Genomic DNA, 14971 nt, shown 5'->3' with positions numbered 1-14971 from the left:
ACAGGCTGAGAATAGTCTGTCACTGTTACCCTGTAGTGTGAGATACAGACTTCACAGGCTGAGAATAGTCCGTCACTGTTACGCTGTAGTGTGAGATACAGACTTCACAGGCTGAGAATAGTCCGTCACTGTTACGCTGTAGTGTGAGATACAGACTTCACAGGCTGAGAATAGTCCGTCACTGTTACGCTGTAGTGTGAGATACAGACTTCACAGGCTGAGAATAGTCCGTCACTGTTACTCTGTAGTGTGAGATACAGACTTCACAGGCTGAGAATAGTCCGTCACTGTTACCCTGTAGTGTGAGATACAGACTTCACAGGCTGAGAATAGTCCGTCACTGTTACCCTGTAGTGTGAGATACAGACTTCACAGGCTGAGAATAGTCCGCCACTGTGTTACCCTGTAGTGTGAGATACAGACTTCACAGGCTGAGAATAGTCCATCACTGTGTTACCCTGTAGTGTGAGATACAGACTTCACAGGCTGAGAATAGTCCGTCACTGTGTTACCCTGTAGTGTGAGATACAGACTTCACAGGCTGAGAATAGTCCGTCACTGTTACCCTGTAGTGTGAGATACAGACTTCACAGGCTGAGAATAGTCCGTCACTGTGTTACCCTGTAGTGTGAGATACAGACTTCACAGGCTGAGAATAGTCCGTCACTGTTACCCTGTAGTGTGAGATACAGACTTCACAGGCTGAGAATAGTCCGTCACTGTTACTCTGTAGTGTGAGATACAGACTTCACAGGCTGAGAATAGTCCGTCACTGTTACGCTGTAGTGTGAGATACAGACTTCACAGGCTGAGAATAGTCCGTCTCTGTGTTACCCTGTAGTGTGAGGGACAGGTACAAACATGGTCTTATTTGCTATCATATTAAAATAAATGTTGATACTTCAATATTGCATGGTGAGCCACACGCCTGTTCTTTGACGTGAACTCGCTCACCTCGGTGCACTTGTTAGAGACATTCACTTATTCTTTTTTCTATATGTGTGCGTGCGCTGCGAATTCATGTACCATATGGGGCATCTGTCTGTCACTCTACGTTGTGCGAGACATACACAATGTGATCTATTCAGTAAGCTATGCAATTGTTAACATCATTAAATCTTGTGATGGGGAGGTAACAATGCATCAACATATTTAATTGTGAACAGTCACCAAAGGGTTACACATGCGCTCTGTGCTACAATGTCCAAACATTATTCCAAACAGAATCATTTAAAAGGACCACAATCCTTCCTGCCTCATTGCGTGACTGACATGGGGAGGGGCGGCCCAATAGACCTCAACGCCTCTTTACTCTGGCTCGGATGCATATCTAATGATCAATTCTCTCACCTTCGTCCAAGTTCCCGATCACCGCCTGCTTCTTCAGGAAGTCATTACACAGCTTCTTGTTCAGCCCGAACGCCAGCATGTTGTGTGTGAAAGTGCTTTATAAAGAGAAAGACTCAAAGTTCTCATGCAAATCAATACTTGAAGTACCAACAGCGCCCTGGTCTGCAAACTACCAGGTACTCATAGGGAATCGCAGACACAGCCCTGGGTCTCCCAGGCACTCATAGGGAACCGCAGACACAGCCCTGGGTCTCCCAGGCACTCATAGGGAACCGCAGACACAGCCCTGGGTCTCCCAGGCTCTCATAGGGAACCGCAGACACGTTCCTGGGTCTCCCAGGCACTCATAGGGAACCGCAGACACAGCTTTGGGTCTCCCAGGCACTCATAGGGAACCGCAGACACAGCCCTGGGTCTCCCAGGCACTCATAGGGAACCGCAGACACAGCCCTGGGTCTCCCAGGCACTCATAGGGAACCGCAGACACAGCCCTGGGTCTCCCAGGCACTCATAGGGAACCGCAGACACAGCCCTGGGTCTCCCAGGCACTCATAGGGAACCGCAGACACAGCCCTGGGTCTCCCAGGCACTCATAGGGAACCGCAGACACAGCCCTGGGTCTCCCAGGCACTCATAGGGAACCGCAGACACGGCCCTGGGTCTCCCAGGCACTCATAGGGAACCGCAGACACAGCCCTGGGTCTCCCAGGCACTCATAGGGAACCGCAGACACAGCGCTGGGTCTCCCAGGCACTCATAGGGTCTCCCAGGCACTCATAGGGAACCGCAGACACAGCCCTGGGTCTCCCAGGCACTCATAGGGAACCGCAGACACAGCCCATGGTCTCCCAGAAATAGAAATATCTCTATTTCCTCCCTATCTCAGAAAATGAACCCACAGAGGATGTGTTACCCCTATTATTTCCATGTGAAATACGTTTTTTTTTTTGAGCATCCTAAACAAGTTTGTGTAGGAGCCAAGAAAACGATTCAACATTTGCCTTGGGTATTCTCTCAGTATCTACAGAAATACTCTCAGTCCTTCAGTAATATACAGGTCGGGCTCCCCCGTGCCGGAGACCAAAAATAAATGGCATGAACAGTGAAGGCCATGTTTACCAAGTGGTTCTATTCCCTCTAGGGAAGGTGTCATTGGCCTAGCACTGCTTAGAAAACATGGGCCCCAGCCCAGTGCTTACCCGAGCTGCCCAAATGCAATGTTCTCGTTAAACTGCAGGCTGTCGTCCCGCTCCTCTTGGGTCATGTGGTACCACCTATCTCTGCCAGAACAAGGAACAAAGTTACACGCGTTGGAGCAAACCTGGGTCAAGGATTGGATCACGCCTTTCTGCAATATACAGTGCAACGTTTGTAGTATACACAGGTCTCGCTATGCGACGAAGGAGTTACTAGGGCTCTGTTGGGTACTAGCCTGGCCGTTTCGGGCACATCACGCGTGTACAATACAGAGTGGAGAACACTGGGCAGATGATACATGCTGTGATGTAGACTACAATATATTGCAAAACAATGCGTCGCAAGTCTCTGAACATCCCGGAAAAAACGCACGCGCCTTCTTTTAACGTGGTAAGATGCAGAAAGGCTTCCGTCACCGCGTTAGGAACGGGATCTGCAATGTGTGTTTGCCCTCTCTCTGCCACCCCAGAGGGAGGAGGAGATTTTAAAGGCCATAGGTTCGCTCTGCCAGGGTTACCCTTAAAAGACTGTAGGACACTTCTGTCTCTGAGCTGTTGGGATACTGTCTCTACGTTTGACTTCATAATAATAACTTATTTACAGGGAGCACGGAGACAGAGGAACGCCTGTGCTTAATGCCAATCTAATTACAGTGGTTTCAGCAGCCTCTGCACTGCGCTGCTGTAGATAAGAAAAGCAAATAGCAGAGGCGCACTCCATGCAGAGATCAAAGAATCCAGAGTTTATTAAGCAAGGCTTGAAATAAAGTCCTATTAGGAACAAACAGTGGTTAATAAACCCTCCTGATTGTGTGACCTACGCATGGAGCGCTCCTCTGCCATCTGCGTTACTTATCCAAAACACGGGCTGATTTGTTTTGAAATAACCTTTGTGGTTTCCTGCGAGTGTGCGAGTGTGCGAGTGTGCGATACATTATACTGCTGCAGATGAAGCATATCATGCATCCCGCAGCCACGGAGAAGCACTCTCTGCATTCATTTACACGCCGCCATGAAACCCCCCCAAAAAAAAATAAAACAGGCATGTACCCCGACCTCTTCACTGCTCCACTATGCAATATGTATTTCTATAACCAAAGGCTTGTTTTCAAAGGAATGGGCGACGAGTTCTGTTCTTACATCAGCTGCAAGGGCGGAAGAGACAGGCAGGTGTGCGACTGTGCTGTACCGACGCATATTAAAGAGATCTGCCAAGCAAATTATCAGTGGTATAAGCCAGGGGGGCTCAACTTCAGTCCTCAGGCCACCCAACAGGTCAGGTTTTCAGGATAGCCCAGCTTCAGCACAGGTGGCTCAATCGAAGACTAAAGCAGGGATGGATTGAGCTACCTGTGCTGAAGCAGGGATATCTTGAAAACCTGACCTGTTGGGGGGGTGGGGGTGGGAGAGGGATAAGGACTGGAGCAACCCTGATATGAGTCAAAGGTTCTACCAACACAGTGACATTTAGAGGAACAGGCTAGATATCCTTCAGGGGCCGGTATTAAAGCTACACAAGCTACAGAACTTTATAGACCTATGAAGTATATGGACTTACAAAGAGAGAGGGATAGCTAGAGCAGCGTGAAGGGAGTGTCACAAACCGCAGCCGGTACCACCCTCCCGCTGGTACCGCCCTCCCGCTGGGTAACGCAAGAACAAATGTGGAAGTTGCGACCGTTCTCTCTACTTTAATATTTACTACTGCCTTTGCAATAAATATCGTGGCAGAGTTAACTCAGGAGGGCTCAACTCCAGTCCTCAAGCACCACCAACAGGACAGGTTTTCAGATAGCCCTGCTTCAGCACAGGTGGCTCAACCAGTCCCTGCTTCAGCACAGGTGGCTCAGTCTTTGACTGAGCCTCTGAATGAGCCACCTGTGCTGAAGCAGGGATATCCTGAAAACCTGACCTGGTTTTTTGGGGGGGGGGCGACGGGGGACGACTTGAGGACTGGAGTTGAACACCTCCGAGTTAAAGCATCGCACGAACGTCTGCTATATCTGCATATAAGCCGTTAAACCAATATAATACAAAAGACAAGAGAACTGGGTATAAGAAAAAGAAAGATAAGAGAATTACACCTGCTCTTTTGTTTCTGGACTTTAATTGACTTAATTGCCGGCTTAATCCCACGGCAAAGCTGCAGCGTTTAAAACAGCCGTGATTAGTATTATTTTGAAGGTTTGCCTCTTGATATGGGCGTCTCTCTCCCGTCCCACTGCAGCTGCTGAGTGCAGATCTGTCGCACGCGGATATACAGGAGATAGGTTTTCCCCCCTAAGGGGCGCTGACTGCTTTGAAAGCTGCATTTATCATTTCAGCAGAAAGTACAGTGAATAGGCGCTTCTGTTCTCATTACAGCGGTTAAACGGACTTAACCCGCCAGCTGCCAGAAGAGCCGGGAAAACTTTGTCCAGCAATGCATCTGGCAGCAAAAGTGTTAATAATGTTTAGCAGAGCCAAGTATGTTAGATACTAAAGGGGTTTATAGTCGCGCTCACAAATGCGGTTACAGAGGTGTGCAACACATTGGTTTGTACACACACACACACACACACACACACACACACACACACACACACACACACACACACACACACACACACACACACACACACACACACACACACCAAGATCCAGTTTTAAAGGAGCCATTCATGCAATATCCTACGTGTTTTTCTTTTTTTAATAAATCAGTGCTGTAGTATTAGATACTTACTACATTTTTTTTTTTAAATTTTGAATTCAACTTTTAATGCCATTTTTAATTAGTTTTAATATACTGAGCACTCTTTCATTTCTATAGCAGGCTTTAGCCCACCTCCCCAGCAGTGCAAGATCTTTGTAACACTTTCCTGTTTGTGATCATTTGTTGCCAATGTTCCCAGCAGTTTGAGCTGCAAGCTGTAACAATAAATAATGTTACTTTTGTAATATAAGGATACATTGTAGCTGCCGAGTTACACTGACTAAAGGATTGATTGAAACAGAAAGGCGGCCATTTAATGAACCCTGGGAAGCAGGATCTTTGCTGATCGATCGCAGGAGAACTAATTGATCGTCGTCTTAGTTCATTCATTTGCAATAAAGGAAATCAAAGGCTGCACATATTTTTTTTTAAATAGTCTTTTTTTAGTTTTAAGTGCTGCACGGACTGCCTCTTTAAAACAGCACTCTGTGTCTTGAGAGTAAGCCCAAATAATGTAACATTACTGTGAGAAATGTGAATGTCATTTTTATTCAAAGTGGGAGATTACACCCCAGATTTAAAAATTATCTGAACAGAAATCTTGTTAACTCCTTGAAGAATCAAGATCAATATGCATGAAAGGGTGGGAGTGTCCTTTATGGATAGGGTACCAGCCAAGGTCATGGGAGAATGACCATGGCTATCTCCCAGTCCCTTCAGTACCAGATCCGGAGTCATTCATGCCAGTATTCTGTGGCTGAACTAGTACGAACCAGGAGAGCACTTCCGACAGTGACGAGGAACTTGATCCCCAAAATAAACCAAATAAATTAGGTTGCCCCAAAATGGAGTCTCGGGGAAGAATGTCATAACGACTCTCAGCCAAAATATAATCCAAAACCAGTCAAAGAAGCCTGAGGAGGTACTGTATATAGAACACATTTGTAACAATGTTTAAAATGGCTTTGATGAAAATGCAAAGCAACAATGTATTCCAGTTCCATCTTTCCAGTTTTGATCAGGTAGGGAGGAGCAGCTCAGACACCGACTGATAACAGTGACACTGAGCGTGAATCAGGGGACACTGGTTCATTTCCCGTGTCGGCTCCTTGTGACCTTAGGTCACGGTCATTCTGGTCACTGTATCTCCCTGTGCCTCAGGCACCAGAATCAAAGAGTGTAAGCTCATCTGGGCAGGGGCCGTGTCTGTAACATTCCTATGGGCTGCGTACCACGCGCTGTACTGTGATTGTGACGCGCTTTGAGTCCCATTGGGAGAAAAGCGCTATATGAAATAGTTATTATTGTGGTCTTTGCCAGAATGGCTGAAACAACGCTTTCAAAACCCATCCAATAAAGAAATCTGTGCCCTTAGAGGAAATATGTAAGTAATACAGCTCAACCCCGTTATAACGCGATCCGTTACAATGCAAATCTGCTTATAACGTGATGCAAGCGTGGCTCCCAATTTATTTATTTTATTTATTATTTTATACTTTATTGTACAATGCATCAATAAAAGATTGAAACAATACAATTGTACATTATTTCTATATTGTTATTCTATAGTATTGCAATCATGGCGCGCAAAAACGAGACATACGAAATTGATAGCGTGTATAAGTTAATGGCTAGAATGTTCTAACGCGATCCACTGATATCGCCATGTGATTCTTTGGACACCAAGCACCGTGTTGGAACCGGGTTGAGCTGTAGTCATGTGGGATCATAATTCACCGTTCCCTAAACTCTTTTCCTGGTGCACAAAGAAACTGCCCAGACTTCTCCCGCAGGTATGAGGCACGTCAATTAAATCTGTGGCTGCCAGCGGAGCAGGGATCTTCACGTAACTCGGCTAGCTGAGCCTACTCTCGCCAAACTGGAAAGATTGGTAACCTGCTGTTAAGATTGTTAGGTTGTTAATATTGGGTATTTACCATGATGGGAGTGGGAATGCGTAGTGCGCTAGCTTTGCGGAAGTGAACTGCCTACACGTGTTACTGTCTCAGAACAGTGTGCGGTGGACAAGCAAAAGGCTCTTTGGCTGTTCTTGGAATCTTGCAGAGTCAAGGCTGTAGAAGGTAAGTAACATTGAAGACAGCTAAGTAACATAGGCCAACAAACCTCTCTTCCTCTTCAGCATTCCCTCTGGAGCAGCAGCAGAAACAGGGTTAGCAAAGGTTAAAGGTTAGAGGTCATGCCAGAGAGGAGGGTGAGAAGAAAGGAAAAATGAAACATTGGCAAGAGAGGAGGTGGGGATTCTTAACATGCTACGCAGGCCCCGTCTACAAAGAGAACAGCTTCCAGCGGCTGCATCTCCAGTCCTCAAGGGCCACCAACACGTCAGTTTTTCAGGATATCCCTGCTTCAGCACAGGTGGCTCAGCCTTCGACTGAGTCACTGATTGAGCCACCTGTGCTGAAGTGATATCCTGAAGACCCGACGTGTTGGTGGCCCTTGAGGACTGGAGTTGGCCGCCCCTGGTGTACAGCGGACTTCAGAAAGACCTTGTGCATCTGGTTCGCAGACGAGATCACATGGGCAGGTGCAAATGCTTTCAGCAACGCCTCTAAGTTCAGCTGCCACCAGTGAGAAATCAGGTACTATAACACCTGGAATGCAGCAGCTGAAATAAGTGTTCCCCCAGGAAGGCGAGAGGGTAATTAGAAAGGAAATGTCAACATGTTTATGAAGCTATTTTTTTCTTCCCGTAGCCGTGATTAAAAGGCTCATTATCCATTTTTTTTTTTTACTCTGAAGGAGGCCTTTGTCACGGAGATAGAAACAGAAATGGATACGGGGGCTTTACAGCAGCAATCAGAAAGGGAACCCATCACGTAATAAATCCCCCTCCCCCAGCAGTAAGGTGCCAGCGGGGCGCTAGGCTTCTTCTCTGCGTACGAGTTGCTCAGCCGCATGAGAACCCCACGTTTCGAATCACTTTGTAACACTGCTCTGGTTGTTTCCCCAGACTTTTCCTTTGCCACCCACACTTGCCATGTGCCCCCCCCTCCCCCACCCCCCAACAAGGCCCTGAAGAGAGATGTCCCCTATGACTGTTATGTGTTTCCCATGTATACAATGTATTACCATGCACTTCCCCTAAAGTTCTGCCCTGGTTAGGACATGCCCCCCTGGACCCCGCCACCAAGTTGGCCCGTAGCCCAGCTCGTGTGCAAAAGACTAAGGGGGCATGTGCATCTTTCCTTTGTAGTCCCCCTTATGTCCTACTAATTGGTAAGGGTATGACTGCCCCTTTGTCCCGGAGGCCTCGTGTTCTCTGTATCCCCGAGTCCGGGTACTCGGGACCTGCATCCGTGTGATCGGGTTACTGGCGTACATACAGTCTTTGTAAAGACCATCTACCTGGACGCGAGCTTGGGTAAGGTCATCTTCAAGCCGGTGCTTAAATCACATAAAATAAACCCCTTTTGCTTCCGGCATAAAGACCCCAGGAGCTAAGCTCACTACGGCAGCTCCTTCTACCCATCAGAATGAGGGGTTCCCCACAGCCTCCTTGCACGGGCTCGGTCTCTTTATACGGACTGTGCTAGACGGTGTTTCTTGGCGCATGAGAAAAACACTTTGCTCCTGCACATATAAAAGACGCCAGCGGGCAAGCGAGCAGCGGCAGCACCTTGCCCCTAGTAAGATTAGGATTCTCCGTTGTCGCAGGACTGCACCGTTGTGTGTGTGTATACTGTGTGATTTTTCCGTTGGCTCTGGCTAAATAACCTCTGTGTTCTGTCTGGCGATGTAAAGATCCTCGGTACTCTGATCGGGACTGGGATATTGCAACTAGCGAGTCATGTTGTGGGTTTGGGTTTCTGTTCCATCTAACAGCACTGTACATCACTTATTTCTCGGGCTTTGCACTGAATTACCATGTGGGTTTCTCTCGTCTTGTGCTCCCGCCATCCTTTCTTTTCTGACGTCAGCCCTGAGAGGTTTTGTAACCCGTGATCATGTTATTACCCGCTGTTACTCCAACTCCCCAGTGCAAACACCCACATGTTAAATACTAGTCTCCTCCACCACCAGCATATCGGACACGTTTGCCCCAAGACGCACAGGCCCGTACTGCACGTTTGTGTGTTAGAAGATCCCTTACCTGGTAGTGGGTGACCGCTTCCTCCTCTCGCAGTGCACAGCGTCGAAAAAAGCCGCGTTCCAGAACCTCAGGGTGTGCCTGCAATGGGACAGCACAGGAGACACAATGCAGGTAAGTCACCGTACAAAGGCCACCAGCCTCCAGCACCAAACAAGGTTACACAGAACCGGATAACACACTGGGGTCAGATAGTCCAGGAAGTGGCCCACTCTAGTCCTCAAGGGCCACCAACAGGCCAGGTATTGGGGATAACTCTGCTTCATCCCAGGTCAACGACTGAGCCACCTGTGCTGAGGCAGGGATATCCGCAATACCTGGCCTGTTGGTGGCCCTTGAGGACTTGAGTGGGCCACTCCTGAGCTAGTCCAAATCAGGCCCATTTCCTTTACTTATCCTACTTAATCTGCAGCTTTGGTTAATTTCTCGGTTTGTTTAGATTTGCGCGGCGCTACACGCACTGGTGTGAGCCGTCAGCACCCTTTGATATAAAATCACTACCTCCATGTAACCGCTTCTGAATGATCCAGGCTGTCTGGAGGAGCGTGTAATAACAGGAAGAAGGTATCAATGTATGGATTCATTGCGTGTAATAACAGGAAGAAGGTATCAATGTATGGATTCATTGCGTGTAATAACAGGAAGAAGGTATCAATGTATGGATTTATTGCGTGTAATAACAGGAAGAAGGTATCAATGTATGGATTTATTGCGTGTAATAACAGGAAGAAGGTATCAATGTATGGATTCATTGCGTGTAATAACAGGAAGAAGGTATATCAATGTATGGATTCATTGCGTGTAATAACAGGAAGAAGGTATCAATGTATGGATTCATTGCGTGTAATAACAGGAAGAAGGTATCAATGTATGGATTCATTGCGTGTAATGTGGAGATGGGACAGTCCTGGGATTTCCCTTCTTACCAGATCGGCTGCTGCTTCAGGTGCGTGTACAGATAGCTCTTCTCTCCTTTCTTCTCCTCTGAACTTTGTAGAGATACTGGGAGGGGAGGAAACAGACATGCAAACTGTGACAATGTAAAGACAAATTGAAACAATAAGAAATGTATGCACTCCGTGGCGGATTTAGAAAACTGTTCCAAAGTGCGGGGAAACGGTCTCAGGCGGGGAGAGTCCTGTGTGTGCAGCCAACACAACGTACACAAACAAATTCTTCAAAGTACAGTCTCCTCTGGGACAGAGATACAAAGTGCAGGTCTCCCCCAGGACAGAGATACAAAGTGCAGGTCTCCCCCAGGACAGAGATACACAGTGCAGGTCTCCTCTGGGACAGAGATACACAGTGCAGGTCTCCTCTGGGACAGAGATACACAGTGCAGGTCTCCTCTGGGACAGAGATACACTGTGCAGGTCTCCTCTGGGACAGAGATACACTGTGCAGGTCTCCTCTAGGACAGAGATACAAAGTGCAGGTCTCCTCTAGGACAGAGATACAAAGTGCAGGTCTCCCCCAGGACAGAGATACAAAGTGCAGGTCTCCTCTGGGACAGAGATACAAAGTGCAGGTCTCCCCGAGGACAGAGATACAAAGTGCAGGTCTCCCCCAGGACAGAGATACAAAGTGCAGGTCTCCCCCAGGACAGAGATACAAAGTGCAGGTCTCCTCTAGGACAGAGATAAACAGTGCAGGTCTCCTCTGGGACAGAGATACAAAGTGCAGGTCTCCCCCAGGACAGAGGTACAAAGTGCAGGTCTCCCCCAGGACAGAGATACAAAGTGCCGGTCTCCTCTAGGACAGAGATACACAGTGCCGGTCTCCTCTAGGACAGAGATACAAAGTGCAGGTCACCTCTAGGACAGAGATACAAAGTGCCGGTCTCCTCTAGGACAGAGATACAAAGTGCAGGTCTCCTCTAGGACAGAGATACACAGTGCAGGTCTCCTCTGGGACAGAGATACACAGTGCAGGTCTCCTCTGGGACAGAGATACAAAGTGCCGGTCTCCTCTGGGACAGAGATACAAAGTGCCGGTCTCCTCTGGGACAGAGGTACAAAGTGCAGGTCTCCTCTAGGACAGAGATACACAGTGCAGGTCTCCTCTAGGACAGAGGTACACAGTGCAGGTCTCCTCTGGGACAGAGATACACAGTGCAGGTCTCCTCTGGGACAGAGATACAAAGTGCAGGTCTCCTCTAGAACAGAGATACAAAGTGCAGGTCTCCTCTAGGACAGAGATACACAGTGCAGGTCTCCCCTGGGACAAGAAATACACCGTGCAGGTCTCCTCTAGGACAGAGGTTCACAGTGCAGGTCTCCTCTGGGACAGAGATACACAGTGCAGGTCTCCTCTAGGACAGAGATACACAGTGCAGGTCTCCTCTAGGACAGAGATACACCGTGCAGGTCTCCTCTAGGACAGAGATACACAGGGCAGGTCTCCTCTGGGACAGAGGTACACAGGGCAGGTCTCCTCTGGGACAGAGATACACAGGGCAGGTCTCCTCTGGGACAGAGGTACACAGGGCAGGTCTCCTCTAGGACAGAGATACACAGTGCAGGTCTCCTCTAGGACAGAGATACACCGTGCAGGTCTCCTCTAGGACAGAGATACACAGGGCAGGTCTCCTCTGGGACAGAAGTACACAGGGCAGGTCTCCTCTGGGACAGAGATACACAGGGCAGGTCTCCTCTGGGACAGAGGTACACAGTGCAGGTCTCCTCTAGGACAGAGATACACCGTGCAGGTCTCCTCTGGGACAGAGGTACACAGGGTAGGTCTCCTCTGGGACAGAGGTACACAGGGCAGGTCTCCTCTGGGACGGAGGTACATAGGGCAGGTCTCCTCTGGGACAGAGGTACACAGGGCATCTCTAATCACACGTTCGTAATGTGATTCCCCATTTATTGTGGCAACCAAGAACAGAAAATGTTTTTTTTTAGAAAACTGCCGCCCTCCTCCTTCAGCATCAAATGACGCTGTGATGTCACATGGCGTCTCACTGCCATGGTAACACAGCTGCATTTAAAGCCACGTCGTCACTTTGCCATGGCAACCAGACGCCATGTGATGTCACAGCGTAATGTGACGCTGAAGGAGTAGTGCGGCACGAAGAAGGTGAGAACTTTACAGAGCGCCCACGCTCTCCCCCGGCAATCAGTGGGGAAGAGAGCGGGGCTTCTGTATATGGGGGGGGGGAAGGGTAATTTTCCCCGGACCTAATGGGAAATCCGCCACAGTACAAAGCATTGGGCTCTGAACAGAAACAACCTTTATATACCATAAATAAGTTAAAAAAGTGACAAAACCCTTCACCGTACAGTGTACAGCAAATAAACATACCACTTTTGAGGACATTCACATGTCTCAGACACGCCTGCAACCCTGCCCTTCCCCATTATCTCTTGGCATACAGTGCTTCCACTGCAGCCAGGGATTCTGAAGCAAAAAGGTGGCACTGTGTTCTCATTGGCATGTCATTTCCCAGAATCCCTTGCTGCAGTATGAGCTCTGAATGCTAGGAGGTAATGGGGGAAAGCAGGATTGCAGACCTGTAGGAGACACGTGAATCTGCTCACAACGTGGGATTTTAAGAAACAATGAGCAAACCTCCGTTAGATAAGTGAGGAATAAGGAAAGATGGAACCAAACAAGACCCACCATTGTCCGAGGGCTTCTCCTTGGTCTGGTCCTCACTTTGCCTGATGGGAAAAAGAAGGAGAGACGTCAGCTCAGGGAGTAGCCAACTCTGGTCCTCAAGGGCCACCAACAGGTCAGGTTTTAAAGGATATCCCCTGGTTCAGTGCAGGCGGCTCAATAACCTGTGCTGAAGCAGGGGATTTCCAGACTGTTGGTGGCCCTCGAGGTCTTCAGTTGGCCATCTGTGCATTAGCTGAAGCAGCCCAAGTTTGCTCCATGTACCTGCCTGCAGGTGGCTATTATACTTCAAAACCCAGCAATTACATTGAACAACAGTAAGCAGTTAAACGGTCAGACAATTCTCCGCATCCTTGTTCTTGGGACTGACCATGAGTATGAATGTCCGACCCCAACAAGCGCTGTACATGACGAAGACCGCGGGCTCCCAAACTTTTGAGATGGCTAATTTTACGAGGGCACGAGTGCAAGTTGCCAATTAGGTCTTTTCCCAAAGTGATTCACGCCGGCTCTGATCTTGTGCAGAGCGCAGTAATAGGGTTTAACCTTTTCAAAGCCAGAGGGGTCAACAACGCATTGCAAACATTTTTTTTTTAAAGAAAAGTTGTGTTTTGGGCAATGCAAACGTTGTTTCTTGTTAAGTTTGACCTTTTTTTTCTTCTTTTGCACCAGTTTTTCAGCACAGAAAAGTGTCTATCTTTCTACCTTGCGATACATAGCGATGCATAAAATATGACTTCATTGTAACCCAATCCCCGAGGGTCACCCCAGTGCCATCGGGGGCTCGCAGCGGGCTGCAAATCGAGGAATTACAAAGTAATAATCATTTTCAAGAGTGGTGCAGTGACCTCAATGGGTTTTAGCAGATTTGGGATGCCCTGTCCCCCCCATTAGGACATAGTGTAGTTTGGAAGTGTGCCCCGTATGATGAAAGCAGTTTACCGACCTTATTTGTATTTATTGTTTCCTAGATGTTTTTTTTGTTTGATTTAAATGTCTATTTAAAAAAGGCCCGAAGCCCTCACTAGAGTATTTACATGGCAGCCCCAGCTATTTATGCTCACTTTCTCCATTCTACCAAGGCAGCACAGGTTCGTGTGTTATTTTTCATATATCTATTATACATTTATTTATCATTTAAATCTAATTGGTGATATCTATATGTGTATTTATTATGTTATAGCCAGTTTGTGGTTGTGATTGTTAACATGTCTTCTTTGCAACTAATGTATTTTATTTATCATAAGGTTGTTTTCTTTTACATATTTACTTTGTTTTTTTTCATTCAGTTCTTATGTTTTTATTGTTAGTTTTGATGGTTAAAGTTTTTCAATAATTTCAATAAATTAATATTCTTTCCACCTTCAGCCCTGTAGGAGCATCACGGGCTTGCTTCCAAGGTGGATGCGTGCGCACACAAGTGACGTCACCTCATGTGCCCAGGTGAGTGGTTGGACATGATGCGGTGCCACAGTGGTGCGCATGCGCGTTGCGGCCCTGCGGACCTTTGGCGCGAAATGGTAGCTATATCTAGGAGAAGGTATGTTTTGTACATTACACCTTGATAAAGTCCCACGGGATGAAACGCGTTGGTGCGTTGGTCATGTTCATCTCCTTGTGAATTTATGCATTAAACATCCTCAGATTTATTTTTGGAGTTTGCTCGTGATATTTGTTTCTTCAGGATTTCTTCCGGTAGCAGTGCACCTTTGCTCTACTCTTCAATTGTTGCTTCTACACTTAAGGATTGCACGCAGTGGAACCACTATCCATTATTGGCTTTCTGGATTTCAGTATAACCCCAAGGGCAGGTAATGAGCAATAGCCCTTATACTACCTTTGACCCTGTATTGGGGATGTTTATATTTTAAGAGGGGTGTGCATTTTTGACCACTTCTGCGGTAGTCGGGCTGACTGACCGCTAGGTCTTTATTTTGCCCCCCCTTAAATCTATATTACCTATATGATCTTATGGATAAATCATAGTGTTCCTATCTTCAATTATCT

At 47.5% G+C, this 14971-nt stretch overlaps 1 protein-coding gene across 3 annotated transcripts in view; it reads right to left on the bottom strand.

Moving 5' to 3' along the window:
* Positions 1–14971, bottom strand: part of KIAA0513 (KIAA0513 ortholog) — a 58970-nt gene that overhangs the window by 5611 nt on the left and 38388 nt on the right. For 2 of the 3 annotated variants that reach the window (XM_075576442.1, XM_075576443.1), the window contains exons 7-12: positions 12968–13008; positions 10273–10348; positions 9350–9427; positions 7363–7386; positions 2550–2630; positions 1351–1445 (exon numbers count right to left, since the gene is read on the bottom strand). In XM_075576442.1, the coding sequence (XP_075432557.1) occupies positions 1351–1445; positions 2550–2630; positions 7363–7386; positions 9350–9427; positions 10273–10348; positions 12968–13008 (395 nt within the window). The remainder of the gene's footprint in view (positions 1–1350; positions 1446–2549; positions 2631–7362; positions 7387–9349; positions 9428–10272; positions 10349–12967; positions 13009–14971) is intronic. The other variant, XM_075576444.1, reaches the window with a different exon arrangement.

The sequence above is a fragment of the Ascaphus truei genome, chromosome 19 (genome assembly GCF_040206685.1).
Source record: "Ascaphus truei isolate aAscTru1 chromosome 19, aAscTru1.hap1, whole genome shotgun sequence".
Taxonomy (NCBI): Eukaryota; Metazoa; Chordata; class Amphibia; order Anura; family Ascaphidae; genus Ascaphus; species Ascaphus truei.
Note: the sequence above shows the minus strand (reverse complement) of the source record. Positions and strands in the feature narration are given on the sequence as shown.